The sequence below is a fragment of the Lissotriton vulgaris genome, unplaced genomic scaffold, assembly GCF_964263255.1.
Source record: "Lissotriton vulgaris unplaced genomic scaffold, aLisVul1.2 SCAFFOLD_830, whole genome shotgun sequence".
In the NCBI taxonomy this organism is placed as follows: domain Eukaryota; kingdom Metazoa; phylum Chordata; class Amphibia; order Caudata; family Salamandridae; genus Lissotriton; species Lissotriton vulgaris.
The window spans coordinates 669,472-685,686 of record NW_028254425.1 but is presented as its reverse complement, the minus strand read 5'-3'; the positions used below and the strand labels follow the sequence as shown (position 1 = coordinate 685,686).

The window sequence follows — 16,215 nt, the reverse complement described above, 5'->3', positions numbered from 1 at the left end:
CACCAAGGGCAAACCTTGGTGAGTGAGGGGACTCAAAAAAGAAATTCTTCTTTCTTGCTCAGAAGACTTTCTCACTCCACATGAGCGGAAGTCTCTCATCACCCATAGCTAGGTTCTAATTCGTGTCTCCGCTTCACACCAGGGTTCTCCATTGCCTCACAGATACTACAGACACAGGCAGCAAGGACTAAATGCAAAGCATACAAGATATGACATAACGTGCGGTCAGCAGCACCTTACTATATTGGAGACCACAATCAAAAGATGAGAGATAGATAATCTATGATATCAGATGTGGCGCGTGCTCGCTTTTAAAGTGGTTCTACCTTTAGGCCCAAACCACAAAACCTTTTCACCATGAGCAGATCTCATTTACTCCTAGAACTTCAGAAGTAAGTCATGTGTATGTAACACCTACTTACAGGAAAATCATGGCCTTTCTCTGGTCCAAATTTCTAAAGTAGACACCGGTACCATCCTCTGGAAGGGATCAGACCACTTTTGGATGCTGCTAGCATGTGGGACAGAGATCTCTTTCGGATTCTGCTAGCATATGGCTCAGAGATCTCTTTCGAAGGCTGCTAGCATTTGGTCTAGAGATCTCTTTCGGATGCTGTTAGCATGTGTTCCAGAGATCTCTTTCGAATGCTGTTGGCGAGTGGTCGAGAGATCTCTTTTGGATGCTGCTGGCATGTGGTCCAGAGATCTCTTTCGGATGCTGCTGGCACGTGGTCCAGGGTGCTCTTTCGGATACTGCTGGCATGTGTTCTTCCAGAGATCTCTTTAGGATGCTGCTGGCACGTGGTCGAGAGATCTCTTTCGAGTGCTGCTAGCATGTGGTCCAGAGATCTCTTTCGGATGCTGCTAGCATTTGGTCCAGAGATCTCTTTCCGATGCTGCTGACACGTGGTCCAGAGATCTCTTTCGAGTGCTGCTAGCATGTGGTCCAGAGATCTCTTTTGGATGCTGCTAGCATGTGGTCTGGAGATCTCTTTCGGATGCTGCTAGCATGTAGTCCAGAGATCTCTTTTAGATGCTGCTGGCTTGTGGTCCAAGGTGCTCTTTCGGATGCTGCTGGCATGTGGTCCAGGGATCTCTTTCGGATGCTGCTGGCACATGGTCCAGGGTGCTCTTTCAGATGCTGCTGGCATGTGGTCCAGGGTGCTCTTTCGGGTGCTGCTGGCATGTGGTCCAGGGTGCTCTTTCGGATGCTGCTGGCATGTGGTCCAGAGATCTCTTTCGGATGCTGCTGGCACGTGGTCCGGAGATCTCTTTCGTATGCTGCTAGCATGTGGTCCATGGTGCTCTTTTGGATGCTGCTGGCATGTGGTCCAGACTGCTATTTGGATGCTGTTGGCATGTGTTCCAGGATGTTCTTTCGGATGCTGCTGGCACGTGGTCCAGAGATCTCTTCCAGATGCTGCTAGCATGTGGTCCAGAGTGCTTTTTTGGATGCTGCTGGCATGTGGTCCAGACTGCTATTTGGATGCTGTAGGTATGTGTTCCAGGATGCTCTTTCGGATGCTGCTGGCATGCGGACCAGAGTGCTCTTTCGGATGCTGCTAGCATGTGGTCCCGGGTGCTCTTTCAGATACTGCTGACATGTGGTCCAGAGTGCTCTATCGGATGCTTCTGGCATTTGGTCCCGGGTGCTCTTTCAAATGCTGCTGGTATGTGGTCCAGGGTACTCTTTCAGATGCTGCTAGCATGTGGCCCTGGATCTTTCGGATGCTGCTAGCATGTGGTCCAGAGATCTCTTTCGGATGGTGCTGGAACTTCAGAAGTAAGCCAGGTGTATGTAACACCTACTTACAGGAACATCATGGCATTTCTCTGGTCCAAATTTCTAAAGTATACACCAGTACCGTCCTCTGGAAGAGCTCAGACCTCTTTTGGATGCTGCTAGCATGTAGTCCAGAGATCTCTTTCAGATGCTGCTAGTATATGGTCCAGAGATCTCTTTCGAAGGCTGCTAGCATTTGGTCTACAGATCTCTTTCGGATGCTGTTGGCATGTGGTCCGGAGATCTCTTCGGATGCTGCTCGAATGTGGTCCAGAGTGCTCTATCGGATGCTTCTGGCATGTGCTCCAGAATGCTCTTTCGGATGCTGTTAGCTTGTAGTCCCGGGTGCTCATTCATATGCTGCTGGCATGTGGTTCAAGGTGCTCTTTCGGATATTGCTGGCATGTGGTCCAGAGTGCTCTTTCGGATGCTGCTAGCATGTGGTCCCGGGTGCTCTTTCATATACTACTGGCATGTGGTCCAGAGTGCTTTTTGGAATGCTGCTGACCTATGGTCCAGAGTGCTTTTTCAGATGCTGCTGAAATGTGGTTCAGACAGTTTTTTCAGATGCTGCTCCATGTAGTCCAGAGATCTCTTTCGGATGCTGCTAGCATGTGGTCCAGAGTGCTCTTTCGGATGCTGCTAGCATGTGGTCCAGAGTGCTCTTTCGGATGCTGCTGGCATGTGGCTTAGAGTGATCTTTCAGATGCTGCTGAAATGTGGTTCAGTTTTTTCGGATGCTGCTCCATGTAGTCCAGAGATCTCTTTAGGATGCTGCTCGCATGTGGACCAGAGTGCTCTTTCAGATGCTTCTGGCATGTGGTCCAGAAGTGATGCCATTATCAAGTGTGGATGGTCACTAGATGCACAATGACGCTTTGATCTCTTCTTCAGGTCTCTGGAGCCACACTCACTGCTGGGATGCTGCAGGTGCTGTTCGCCATCAGTGGCGTGTGTGGTCTGGTCGTCCAGCGCTCCGGGCCCATGGTGCTGGCCTCCACGCTGTCAATCATCGGACTGTCCAGTTACCGGGAGGCTGCTCTAGCCAGTTCTGCTCACTGGGGCGCAGCACTGCTGTACGTTGGCCTGACGTTGGTAACTATACTGGGGTTCCACCTTAAAAATTGCACACTAAAAAAGATTGAAGATCTTCACATTTGTCATAAGAGTGTTACCAAAAACGTTCAAATTCTAAACCAGCAAAGAACCCAACATCTAAGAGACTCCATAAAATGTTGCTTTCAGGAAAGTAGGAAAGCTAGGCAATGTTATGAGTATAGCAGGCACTGACCCTAACACACCAAAAATGAATAAAACTAGCACTATCACACAATTGTGATTCAGGGTTGTACAACATTTCCAAATAAATTAATTGCTCTAGTATTTATGTTACAGGGCCATATGTTCTATTTACTGGTTGTAAAATATTGGTCGATTTTGCAATCAATATTATTGACATCAATAAAGATTTTTAAGTACCTCATGTACATACTCTTTTAACGGTTCTAAACCATCAGATGTGGTAAATCTGTAGGTTTGCAACAAATAAGACACATTTTGGAATGTACTAAAGCTAATTAACCATACAGAATAGGTATTTAGAATGGTTGTGTTTAGCCCCTTCGCTGCGGGGTGTTTCCCTCCCCCCCCCCGCTGTGCGGGAGAGGGAGGCCTCGCACGGCACCGCTGTGCTTGTGGCTAGCTTGGCTCGTCATGAGGCACAGTGCAGCTCCACTCATGACGAGCAGAGCTCGTCACAACCACACCCGTTTTCGAACGTTCAGCACAGCGGGGTAATTATCCCTGCGTGTGAACGTTCCAACGGTCATGACAAGCTCAGTTCATCATGAGTGCAGCTGTACTGTGCCTCATGACGAGCTGAGCTCGTCATGAGCATGGAAGAGGTTAGGGCGTCCTTCCAAATACAAATTCTTTAATGTTTTGTGACCACAAAACATTAACATTAAACCGCTCACTCAAAGGTGGTGGTAAGCCGTATGGAAACAGGAAGAGGTCCCCTGGAGAGTTCTTTCCTGTTACATCCTGTATTATAGTTTTGTATTGGTCTTTTAATTTGTGTTGCCCTTTAAATTGGAGTGTGTACATTCAATCTGTGGCACATGCATTGCTGTTCTAGTGACATCGCTTAGAATGTGCTTGGGGCATTCTTGATCTGGACCTGAGCTGGAACAGATGTACTGTGCTCTTTGGAATAAACTAGATTTTCTACATTTTAATATTTCCTGCATTGATTGTTGGAATTCAACATTGGCGACGAGGGAAACAGCCCTTAGGAGTTTAGTGATTTCTTGTAATTTTGGCAACCTTGCTGACGAAATGATCAGGGATCAAATAACTGTTAATGTTAAAAACAAAAAGACTCAAGAACAGCTGTGGATATTAGGGAATCCTAATTTGCATGACACTATTGCAACAGCTAAAGCCTTCGAGCAGTCTGACAAGTGGAGGAAGACTATTGATGATGTTAGTTCTAAAGGAGATAATAGTAAATGTTTGGATGAAGTTTGTGCTGTTAAAAAATATGTTCCTACAAAATCTACACATCAGTTCAACAAAAATGTGGTTTTTTTTAGGTGTGGAAGTACCAACCACGTGGCATCCTTTAAATGTTGTCCTGCTATAGGGAAGGAATGCATCAAATCTGGACGCGTTGGGCATTTTGCCAAAACGTGTAAAGATGACCGGAGAAGGACCTTTGATCTACATAAGAATGTATCTAGTAGTAGAAATAATGATGGTTCATGTGTAAGTGAATTTGTTTCATCAGAAGGGGAACATTGTGATAAAAAAGGTTTGGTTGTATCCATAATTGATGTGTGTGCATTAGAAGAGAATTTGTGTTTTCCTAAATGTATGGTTACATTTTTAAGTAAGACACTTGAGCTTATAGCAGACTCAGGATCTCCCTGGACCATTATAACTGAGATGTATTTTAATGAGAAATATGGAAATGTCATGTCATTGAATGATTTCAATCCTCCAGACATCATAGCACAAAGTTTTGATGGTTCTACTATAGACTTAACTGGTTTTGTAGCTTCAGATGTTGTGTTTATAGGGAGAACAGCCTTTATAAAATTATATGTTGCCAAGAAAGGGGTTAATGAACTGGGATGGCGTGATCAGTGGAAATTAGGAATAATTCTCAACCCCCGTAACAGTGAACCGGTCATGGTGATTGAGGAAAAGACGCCTATGGAGAATGAATTAGTTATCACTGAAAAGGATTTTCCGGAAGTATTCTCAGACTCTCTTGGAAAGCGCAAAGGCTTTCGTCATGAAATCAAATTAAAAGGAAATGCCATACCTGTAAACCAGAAACTTAGGAGTGTTCCTTTAAATATGAGAGAATAACTAGGGAAACCTTTGAAAGATATGCTGCAAGAGGGTGTGATTGAAGAGGTAGAATCATCGGAGTGGGTTTCTCCGATAGTTTTGGCGCGTAAATCGGATAATTCCTTGAGATTATGTGTTGACCTTCGTGCTTTGAATGCCAACATATTGATAGATTGTCATCCGTTACCCAACATAAATGAGGTGGTTAGCATGTTGGGGCGTGCTACTATATTCTCCACTCTGTACCTTAGGTCGGCTTATCATCAGGTTGAGTTATCTCTGGAATCTCGTCACATGACGACTTTCATCTCACCTTTTGGTCTGTTTCAATTCAGGAGGATGCCTTTTGGTTTGGCGTCCGAGGCCTCAGTTTTTCAAAGTCAATGTGTCATTTGTTTAGAGATATAGAGTCGTATGTGAAGTGTTTTCAAAACAAATTACTGATATTTTCACCTGACAGAACAACACATTCAAAACTTCTTAAGAGGGTATGTGAGATTCTCAAAGATTACGGCCTTACTCTCAAGAGAAATAAATGTAAATTGTTTCAAGAATCGAATGAGTACCTGGAACATACCCTGACTAAGGAAGGTGTTGTTCCAAAGAGATCATTTGTAGATGCAATACTTAAGGCACCGTCTCCAGATTCAAAAGAAAAACATCCTTCCTTTTCAGGGTTATGTGAATATTACAGCAAGTTCATAAAAAACTTTGCTGAAAAAATGGAACCTTTGAGAGAGTTGGCTAGGAAAAATGTTGAATTTGTATGGGGCACTAGACAGCAGATTGCATTTGAGGAAATTAAAAAAAGAGATGGTTGCTGCTCCATCTCTCAAACCGTTTTCTATTGGGAAAACGTGTGTGCTCACGGTTGATGCCAGTCTTTATGGTCTCAGTTGTGTACTACCCCAAGTTGCTGGCAAAGATGAATGGAATGTAGCATTTGCATCACGAACATTGAATGCTACAGAGAGACGTTACACTGTAATTGAGAGGGAGTTGCTGGCGTGTGTGTGGGGTGTGGAACATTTTTTAAGGAATTACATCTGGGGTGCGAGGTTTGTAATTAAAACTGATCGTAAACCCTTAATCAGGATTTTGTTTCCGGGTGGAGGATCAAATGCTACGCCCAGGATAGTGAGGCTAATGACAAGGTTACAAGAGTACTCTTTTAGAACAGAGTTTGTTCCAGGGAAGTCTAATTTCACAGCTGATTGTTTATCACTTTTGCCCTGTGATGCGGAAGAGGTTCATACTACTGAAGAAATTATATCCAGCATCACTGAAATTTTACCTGAAAAATTCAGTTCTATCTCTGAAGGTTTGTGGAAAAAAGGAATGAATGATGATGAGTTGTTACAACGTGTTATTAAACGTTCATTAACAGGTTGGCCACAGAAGAATGAGATCCGTGATGAGTTATTTCCATTTTGGAAAATTTCAGAAGATATTGTTGTGGAGGGTGATTTTGTGTACAGAGATGGAAAGTGTATTCCTCCCAATTCGTTGCACGAGACTATTTTGTCTTTGAGTCATGAAACCCATTTAGATATATCCTCCATGAAAAGGCTCATCAGATCCATATTTTGGTGGCCCGGTATGGATAAGTATGTAGACAGAATTGTGAGAGAATGTCCTGAATGTGTAAATAGTGAAAAAGCCCTCAGATGTAATCCTGCTCCTCTTATTCCTGTTAAATGGCCTTGTTTTCCCTGACAGAAGGTTGGATTGGACATTGCTGGCCCGTTCAATTTTTTGCCACAGGATTGCAGGTTTGCTATAGTGATGGTGGATTACCACTCAAAGTGGCCGGAAGTGAAGTTAGTTCCACGTGTTGATACTAAAAGTGTCATTTTGGTTTTGAAAGAAATCTTTGCTAGAGAAGGAACTCCAGAAGTTATAATTTCAGACAATGGAGTACAGCTGAAATCTTGTGAGATGAAGGAATTTTTAAAGTGTCATAATATCAATCACATCACTACTCCTCTCTATGAACGTCAAGGAAATGGCCAGGTGGAGAGATTTAATCGAGTCCTTAAACAAGATATTATGTGGGCCTGGGGACTTGGAGCAGACTGGAAAGATAAATTACGGGAGAAATTGTGGTTGTATCGTATAACCCCTCATTCAACCACAGGAGTCTTACCTTTCTGTTTGTTAAAGGGAAGAGATCCTGTTTCTAAGTTATGCCGGTAGTGGTGTTAGAAAAATATTAAAGTTCAATCTCCTGTTATGAAATAAGAAAGCTTGGCCCGTAGTATAGAGGAAAAGCAACAAAAGATAAAGAATCTATATGATCTCAGAATGAAAGTCAAATAACCTGTTTTTAAGGTTGGTGAATTTGTTAGGATATGGAAACCAGGTATTCTACTTAAGGATGACACCAAATTTGGTAAACCAATAAGAACTGTCAAAGTCAATCGCAATTGTGTTTTGACACAAGATGGACAAGTTTGGAATGTTAGACATGTTTCAAAGTGTAAAAATGTGTCTTTTCAAAATTCTTAAGAAGGGAAATGTGTTACATCCTGTATTATAGTTTTGAATTGCTCTTTTAATTTATGTTGCCCTTTAAATTGGAGTGTGTACATTCAATCTGTGGCACATGCATTGCTGTTGTAGTGACATCACTTAGAATGTGCTTGGGGCATTCTTGATCTGGACCTGAGCTGGAACAGATGTACTGTGCTCTTTGGAATAAACTGGATTTTCTACATTTTAATATCTCCTGTATTTATTGTTGGAAGTCAACATTTCCCTTTGTGAATGTTGTCAAAAACGTATTGTAGAAGTAGGCGGGGTTCCTGGGACTACTGCCTACCCCTACACAAAGATTTGTGTAACTTTTCTGTTTTTTAAAAGCATCCAGTTTTCCTCAAAAGAAAAATGGGATGAATATTAAAAAAATTACTGCTTTATTTAAAAGCACTCATAGACATGGTGGTATGCCGACACAAGAAGGACACTATCCTTGTGATTAGGGCAATCAATAGTGGATCGCAATTTGCAAGCAACCTTATTCATAATAATGAGGGCTCACTGACAGAATATCGACAGCTAAAATATCCCTTACCACAATACCGAGGGAGCATGACCTGCCCTTAAGAATAAAACGAAAACGTTACATTTTTCTTTCTTTTAATGCAGCCCGTTTTCCATTAAGGAAAACGGGCTGCATTTAAAAAAAAAAACTGCTTTATTTAAAAGCAGTCCCAGATATGGAGGTCTGCTGAGCCCAGCAGGCCACCATACCTGGGAGGGCCAGCCCTTCCCAATGGGGTCACAAATTGCGAGTGCCTTTTGAATATTGATGAGGCATGCAATTGGCGACCCCATTGGGAATCGCAAACAGTGTCATGTACATTGGCATTAGCAACTCACAAATTGTGACTCGCAATTGTTTGAAATTTGCGAGTCATTAATGCGGTCATACATCTGGCCCCCTAATAAATAAAAAATATATAAATATGTAAAATATGTAAATACTAATATATTTAAAATAACAAATAAAAAAAACATATTATAATGTTAAATACATGTGACAAATACCTAAAAATATTATATATTAAATAAAATAAAAAATAATTTTCAAACAAAAAAATATTTTTTCAATTACAAAATTTTTAGAAACAAAAACATTAATTATTACATAAATTAACTTTTTTTATTTCCTACCTATAACACCACACAATTCTCAAACCGCATCTAAATTGTAAAAAAAATGTACTTCCATAATCAACATAATTAATTATCAATTAAAGAAATATTATTAATTAAAAAACAAATTAAAACTCCTAAAAATTAATTAACTTCCCACACTTTACCCCTATAATCCTCTCAATGCACAGCTAAAATAAAACTGTTAAAAATTGAATTACAAAATTAAAACTTATTTTCAATTAAAAAAATAATACTATTTAACAACTAATTATAAAGTAAGTACATTTAATTGACTCCCCTCCCTTTACCACTATAAAAGTAAAACCTACACTCCCAAAAATAAAAATAAATACCCTAATTAAATATCAATTAATAAAATAATAATAATGATCAACTAATTATTCATTGATTAAACATAAATTACTTCCCACCCTTTACCCCTATAAACCCCACAACCTGCACCTACAATTAATTACACAATTTCCATAATTAATTTACAATCAATTAATTAATATAAATGAACAACCTATTATTAATTCATCAAAAATTACTTCCTACCCTTTGTCCCTATAATCCCCTCAGCCAACACCTTACACAATTATACAGTTACCATAATTAATTACCAATGAATTAAATATTATGAATTAACAACTAATTGATAAATAATTACAAATAAATTACTTCCCACCCTTTACCCCTCTAAAACCCACACCACACACCTAAAATTAACTACACCATTTTCAATAATTAACAATCAATTAATTAATATAAATGAACAACGAATTATTAATTAATCAAACATTACTTCCCACCCTTTACCCCTATAAATTCCACAACCCACACCTTAAAAAATTGCACAATTGCCTTAATTGATTACCAATTAATTAGTTAATATTAATTAACAACCAATTAATAATTCATTTCAGATAAATTACTTCCCACAATTAACACTAATAAATCTCAATTAAATAAATTCTAATAATTAAAAAATATTAATTAATGTATTATAATTAAATTATTTCCCATCCTATTCCCCTATAAACCCACAACCCGCTATGGAACTAAAAAACATAACACATATATCAAAAAACATAAAGCAATAGTTATACAAAAAACATACATCACATACATTTAAAATATAAACTAAAATATAAAACACTAATTACAAAATCGACATTTTAAACAACTATATTTTTTGCAAACGATATTAATGACTTACATTTTTTTCAAAACAATATTTCTTATCTTAAATTCGATATTCTTGACTATGATATTCTTGCTGTCGATATTTCTGTGTCGCAATATTTCCTACTTGATATTTGTGTAGGTTAACATTTCCAACTCGATATTCTGTCTGCATACCAGTAATGAGGTAGGTCACATTGCAGCCTACAATTATTCAGTATTTCGATAGCTAATCTATAAAGTGAATAGGTCGGGCCACAAAATACCAATGCATTCGTAAGAGGTCAGTGCGCAAATGGGGACTATATTTTAGTATATTCAGAATAAGAAATTAAAAACTGCAAATCACTATTAGTCACAATTTACGATTTCTTATTTTGAATCTTTGTAAATGAGGTCCTTAGAACTGACCTATGTAGTTCTTAAAAATCCGAATGGTAGTGGGTCAGAATCTGACCTACCTCCTGCATATTGATGAGGTAGGTTGCTAATTGTAACCCACTATGATTTGCTGCCATCTCAAGGATGGTGGCCTCACCTGAAAATGGTCTGTTTTTAAAAAACAATAGTCATAGTTTTTTTTTAAAAGTCACGTTTTTAAAAGTTTTTTCGAGAGTAAAATGTTTTTTGAATATTAACCAAAGGGTTACCAATACCTTTCAATAGTTGGTTAAATAGTAATGTTTTGTGACCACATTTCCTAAACATGTCCCTTCGAAATACCAATTTAGTATGTTTCCTAAAATCATTTACAATTTGGTAACCTTTTACCGCCGAATCATATAATTAATTTAGTACATTCCAAAAACATTTACTGGCTCCATTTCCTGTGATTTACTGAATCCCAGGATTTGAGATTAGTACGTGTTCAGAAATTTACCCCATGGAGAGGGGTCTAACAGTAACAATTATTCAATTGTCATGTGTGCTTTTTTTCCTTGTCTTGTCTTAAATTGTACATTTCTGGGGAACGCCGCAAAGTGTCTTCACAGACACCCAGGAGAACTATTGATTGGATTGGAGGTTGGACATGGGAGGTGACTGAGAATATAAAGTGGTAGACATTCCTTCTCTTGCAGGCTAGTCCTTCTGGTGGCTTTGCTGTCGCAGAACCTGCGTTGCTGCTTCCTACCTCTCTGGACCTGGAACCGTCCCAAGGGCTGTCTCCTGCAGACCTTCTTCCCAGCCTTCCGCATGCTTTCGGTAAGCAGAGCACCTATTCATGTCCTTTAAAAGGGGCTTATGTTTGTGCATACTTTCCAAGATTCTGTGACTTAGAGGAGATTAGGATTTCATGCTTCTAATTTACTGATTAGTGTATTGCTTCCCAGAAATAACATCATCCAACTTTATGGGAAATGATGACATCACACAGTAGGGGATTCTGGTGAGAGTTAATCCTCTTCTCGCTCAGGGACCTGGTATAGACCTCTTAACAGATGCATTCATGCCTCAGGACCTACTGAGAAAGAGGAGAAGGTGACATATAGCAATGATATTCAAGCTTTTAAAAAATATTATTGAGCTACAATCTAATCTGAGGAGTGGTGTTATGGTTGGAAATGATCATTGAAGTAATGGGTTGTTTAATCAAGACTTAAAAGGGGTTTCTAATGTTCTTGAAAAATAAGAAGTTGTATTTTAAAGTGGAAGAAATTACAAGACTTATCAAAAAAGTTGCAATTATTGGTTTACCTGTATGAACAATTTGGAGTGGGTTTTAAACGTTAGGAATCCTACACAGGCGCAAATATTGGCATTAAAACATATTTTATTATGCTTTATTATTTTCATGTTGTAGTTGCTACAGAAGGACAGATCCTATATATTTCTTCTGCAGTTCCCCAAGGAAGGAAAATAAACATTTGCCACCTTTTAAAAATGGCTAAAATAATGACATGTCCCAAGTGGAAACATTGATACGGTTGTTCCAGAGGGATATGGCGGTAGCAGCACTTATCGGTTTTAATACGCACAGTCTTGTTTCCTTTCTCGATGGTGGATACATATTCCATATCATTTTATTTCTTATAGTTTACAAATAACAAATATTAAAATAATAAAATTGTATATGGTGTTGAGAAGCTAAATCCATTCCTGTTCGTAAGGTTATGTCTATTATATTTTAGAATGATCTGACACTGTACAAAGGTCCATAGGATCAATTACAGAAAGATATCAGTATGAAGACTTCTTTGTTTAATCACCTTACATGTTTATTGTCTTATAAACTGTGAGGATACAAGTCAAAAACCTCCAAATGGAACAAAACAGATGTAATAAAGAGAAAAAAGTAGTAGACGTTAAGATATATTGATGCACATTCAGAATATGAAGAACATGCACAAGGCAAAAAATAGGCATTTAAATGAACCTTCTAAACAGTACTTTAAGCTTCCCTCAGATGGATTCATATATTCCTAGTCTGCTCCTATCACACAATCAGGGATTATCCATGGTAACTACAAATCATAAGTCTTGGATCCAGCCCTCCACTAAGCATGAACATGCTGATGTCTGGACTATAGGCCTGATATGGTTCTTTGCGTATGGGTTACTCTGCCACAACGGTGACGGATACCTCCGTCCGCCGAAATAGAAATCACATGATATCCTTTGGGTTTATATTTCAGCGGACAGGATATCCGTCGCTGTTGTGATGGAGTAACCCGTCCACCAAGATCTACTTCAGGCCCTCTGTTGGCGATGCGGAGGAGATGTTAAGAAATTGCTTCTGGCCCCATCTAACATCCTTCGTGGAATCATCCTGGAGGAGCAACATCAGTGGCTGTGTATACTTTGGATGTGATGTAAAGATGAAGCGCAGCCACATCTCTGTGCTCACTCCAGTCCAGTATGATTTGAGTTGAGTGTAAGTTTAAAACAAGAGCTTAAAAGCACCACTTGCGGACATGCAGCCCAAATGACACCCTTTCTGAGAGATCCCAGCTATGTAAATGAACTGCGGGGAAATATTCACAAAACAATTATTTGCATCAATATAACTTCAAGCCCAGTTCAAAGACTAGTGGCTACAAGGTTTTAAAGTTATGAGCCATGGGAGTCTATCCTGAGGTCAAATAAAGTTGGCTGATTCCTCACCATATTCTGATCAGGGCACATTCAATCTGTCAATCAACTATCTGTCTTCTTCCCACAGTCCCCCAGGCAGCCACTCACCACTGAGGTCTTGAGGGAATGAGGTGCTCACAGAGCACCTAGAACCCATCCTTTCTTTTGTGCCCAGAATCTCTCAGTCCATTCCCTTCAAACAACCAATCAGTGGTCCACGCTCAGTAGCGCTGCTTTTACTCGCTCCAGTCTGACTGATGTTAACCCTGGCATTTCATCTTTGACTAAGTTTTAATTTAAAATAATGCATTATGGTGTCTCAGTTGATGATCTCACAGTCAATGTCAAGCAGCCTAATGAAGTCTTCTGTCTATACCCATAGCTGGCACAAATTTACATTTATTAACCCAGGCACCTCCAGGTGACAACATGAATTAGAATCCAAAATAGAGGCAAGAGGCAACCAAGGACCTCACATACAAATGGAGAAGTCAGAAATGTTAGAAAATTGCAACCTAGGTGTAGGAAGCTGGCTCTTTATGTGCAATATCAATAATCCGATATACTGTGTAAAGAGTCCAGGGGTTCCCTTACTAGTAAACAGCGCTTGCTATGCAATTCCAAAGAGCTCTATTAGTAAGGTAGTATGGTCTAGCAGCCTTAGGCTTAGGCTTAACACAGAGGGGTGTAAGACATTTACAAATGAACACAATGATCAATAAATGACAACATGAATCATGAAGGAGATTCACACCAATTTATAAAAAAAGAAAGTATCTGTATATATGTTTAGGCATCAGAGAAAAATCATTCAGGTAGGTGCGTTTTCTTTTCAGTCTAAAAAGTGGACATCGTGCAGTTTCTGAGTTCTGCAATGTTATCTTATCGAAGGAAGAATATGTTCTGCTAATAGGTAGAATACATCGACCTACAGGACAAGTCTCCAGGAGTTCAGGTGTTGAGTGAGCAAGGCAGCACCAACAGTACACCACCAGCGGCACGAGAGAGGCCGGGTGCAGGTTGCAAATCAGTGTCTGGAGTCCAATGCCTTTCAGTGGGGTTCGGTCTGTGTAAAAAAAAAAATGCATGCTCTGGCTATGAAAGCAGTCGGACTGAACCAGCAAGTGAGCTCAGGCCTTGACATACTCGGGCGGCGGGCAACTTTGGTCTTTTCCTCCAAGGCCCAGGGGCGACAGGTGCAGAGATGTTGTTAGGCATCGGGATTTTCCTTGCTGGAGCAGTCGCGGTAGAGGGGGCCTGTGTAGAGGCTGCAGGCGACATCAGGGAGTCCAGGAGGGGTGAAACCACGATGGACTTCAGCTCTGGAGGGCTGGGGAATCTTATTGGCAATGCTGGTCCAGTTCAACTCAGGCCGGAGGCGACCAGTCAGTGGTGTCTACAGGTGTCGGGTGTTGGCGGTTCCGTAGGCCTCAGAGTCTTCCTTTTGGAGCTTCTGCTGAACAGGCCTGCTATTCACAGGAGGTCTTGAGCCTTTTTCAAGGGTAGGCAGTGCTCACAAATTTCTGGAATCCCAGCTGCAGAATGAGTAGACTTTGAAGCAGTTTTTGATGAGTGCTGCAGACAGGCCAGCGGGGCTGGGGCCAATTCAGGTGCTACCTACAGTCTCCTCTACTTCAGCAGCTCTTCAGTGTCCTCTCTGTTGTTAGGTTGTCAGGATCTGATTCTTTGGTGTCAGGGACTCCCCTTAATACTGACTTTAGTGTTGTTAGAGGGTGTAGGTTAGTAGCCAATGGGCTATTGACCCTTGTGGTCACTACACCCCCTATATGACCATTTCCTGTGAGAAGTGGGCATAACCCTGCCCCAGAATCCCTAAGTATGCCATCACAAAGCTGGCTACCTCTGAAAATGAATGTCCCCCACACAGTTAGCCGCCCACCTTAGGGGTGGTACTAGCCTTGGGGAGGCACGCCTACATGACTAATGAATTTTCCCTACTGTCCCGGTGCCAAGTGTGCTCTGGACGGGGGTGGCTACTTCTCCTGTGAGGGGAGCCCTATTCGCATTCCAAAGGCGGCAGCTCCTTTGAAGCTCGCCAGCCCAAGGAGGCTAATCAGCAGGCCATCCTGTGGGAGGGGGTGTTACACCTTCTTCCAGGACAGGATTTAGTTCCTAACCTCCCAATAGCAAAATACTTTTACCTTTGGAGGTCAAAAACTTGCCTCAGGTAGCACGCTGGCAGATTTCAGTCAGCAAGCACACCAGTGGCTGGTAGGTTTTCAGGGGGCACCTCTAAGGTGCCCTCTGAGTGCATGTGCTGATAAATCCAGCACTGGCATCAGTGTGGGTTTATGGGTTTGTCAAGACAAGATGTTGGGTACCAAACATCCCTATTTTCAGTGAAGTCATCATGTATCTGGGGAACGCCTTTTCACCCATCATCTAGGAGCTTACAGAGGGTGCTAACGGTTTTGCAAATTGGGGGTAAAATTGTGCAGTTTTAGGAAAGAGCTCAGCCACTGGGGACCTGGTTGACAGGCAACCAGTGCACTTTAATTAAAAATCACATCAGGTACCAGGCGAAAAGTGGGAGCAACCATGTCAAAAAGGGGCACTTTCCTACACTAGTGATGCAGTGGAAAGCTGGGTAAAAAGTTTTATTATACATGTATCATATATATATATCCCAATGTCACACTCTGTTTCCTTTTTCGGTCCATAACATTACACTAAACTGCCATTGGTCCTCCAATTATTCTTTTATGTGAGCTAACAGGGACTTGGATATTTAGAGACCGTGAGGCAAATCCTTATGAGGACCTGGAATAAGGAAATGCCAACTTCACGCTAACAACATATAATCATTTATGTCAATCGTAATAATAAGACTTACAACAAAAGGTTCATTCCAAAAATGACTCACATACGATATGTTTGCTCATGAAAACCATTTATCTAAGCCACAATTTGAATGCTCAAGAATATACATCACATAGATTAAATTTAATAGAAAATCATTTAGTACAGTTAGTCACACAATGTCATAAAGATGAATCAATAAACACAACATTTGCTGGTTACCTATGTAAAGAAGAGAGAGAGAGAACATGGAAAAAGTCAAATTTCAGCATTTAGGTTATACAAACCAAATATGCAGAGTTGAAGCGCAATGAGTCACAGGTATGAATCCATAAACT

The 16,215-nt window shown here is 40.6% G+C and overlaps 1 protein-coding gene across 1 annotated transcript in view; it reads left to right on the top strand.

Annotated features, from left to right (window-relative positions):
* Positions 1-16,215, top strand: part of LOC147659533 (solute carrier family 23 member 3-like) — a 260,327-nt gene that overhangs the window by 80,879 nt on the left and 163,233 nt on the right. The window contains exons 5-6 of the mRNA XM_086951665.1: positions 2,678-2,859; positions 11,065-11,188. Coding sequence (XP_086807791.1) covers positions 2,678-2,859; positions 11,065-11,188 — 306 coding nt within the window. The remainder of the gene's footprint in view (positions 1-2,677; positions 2,860-11,064; positions 11,189-16,215) is intronic.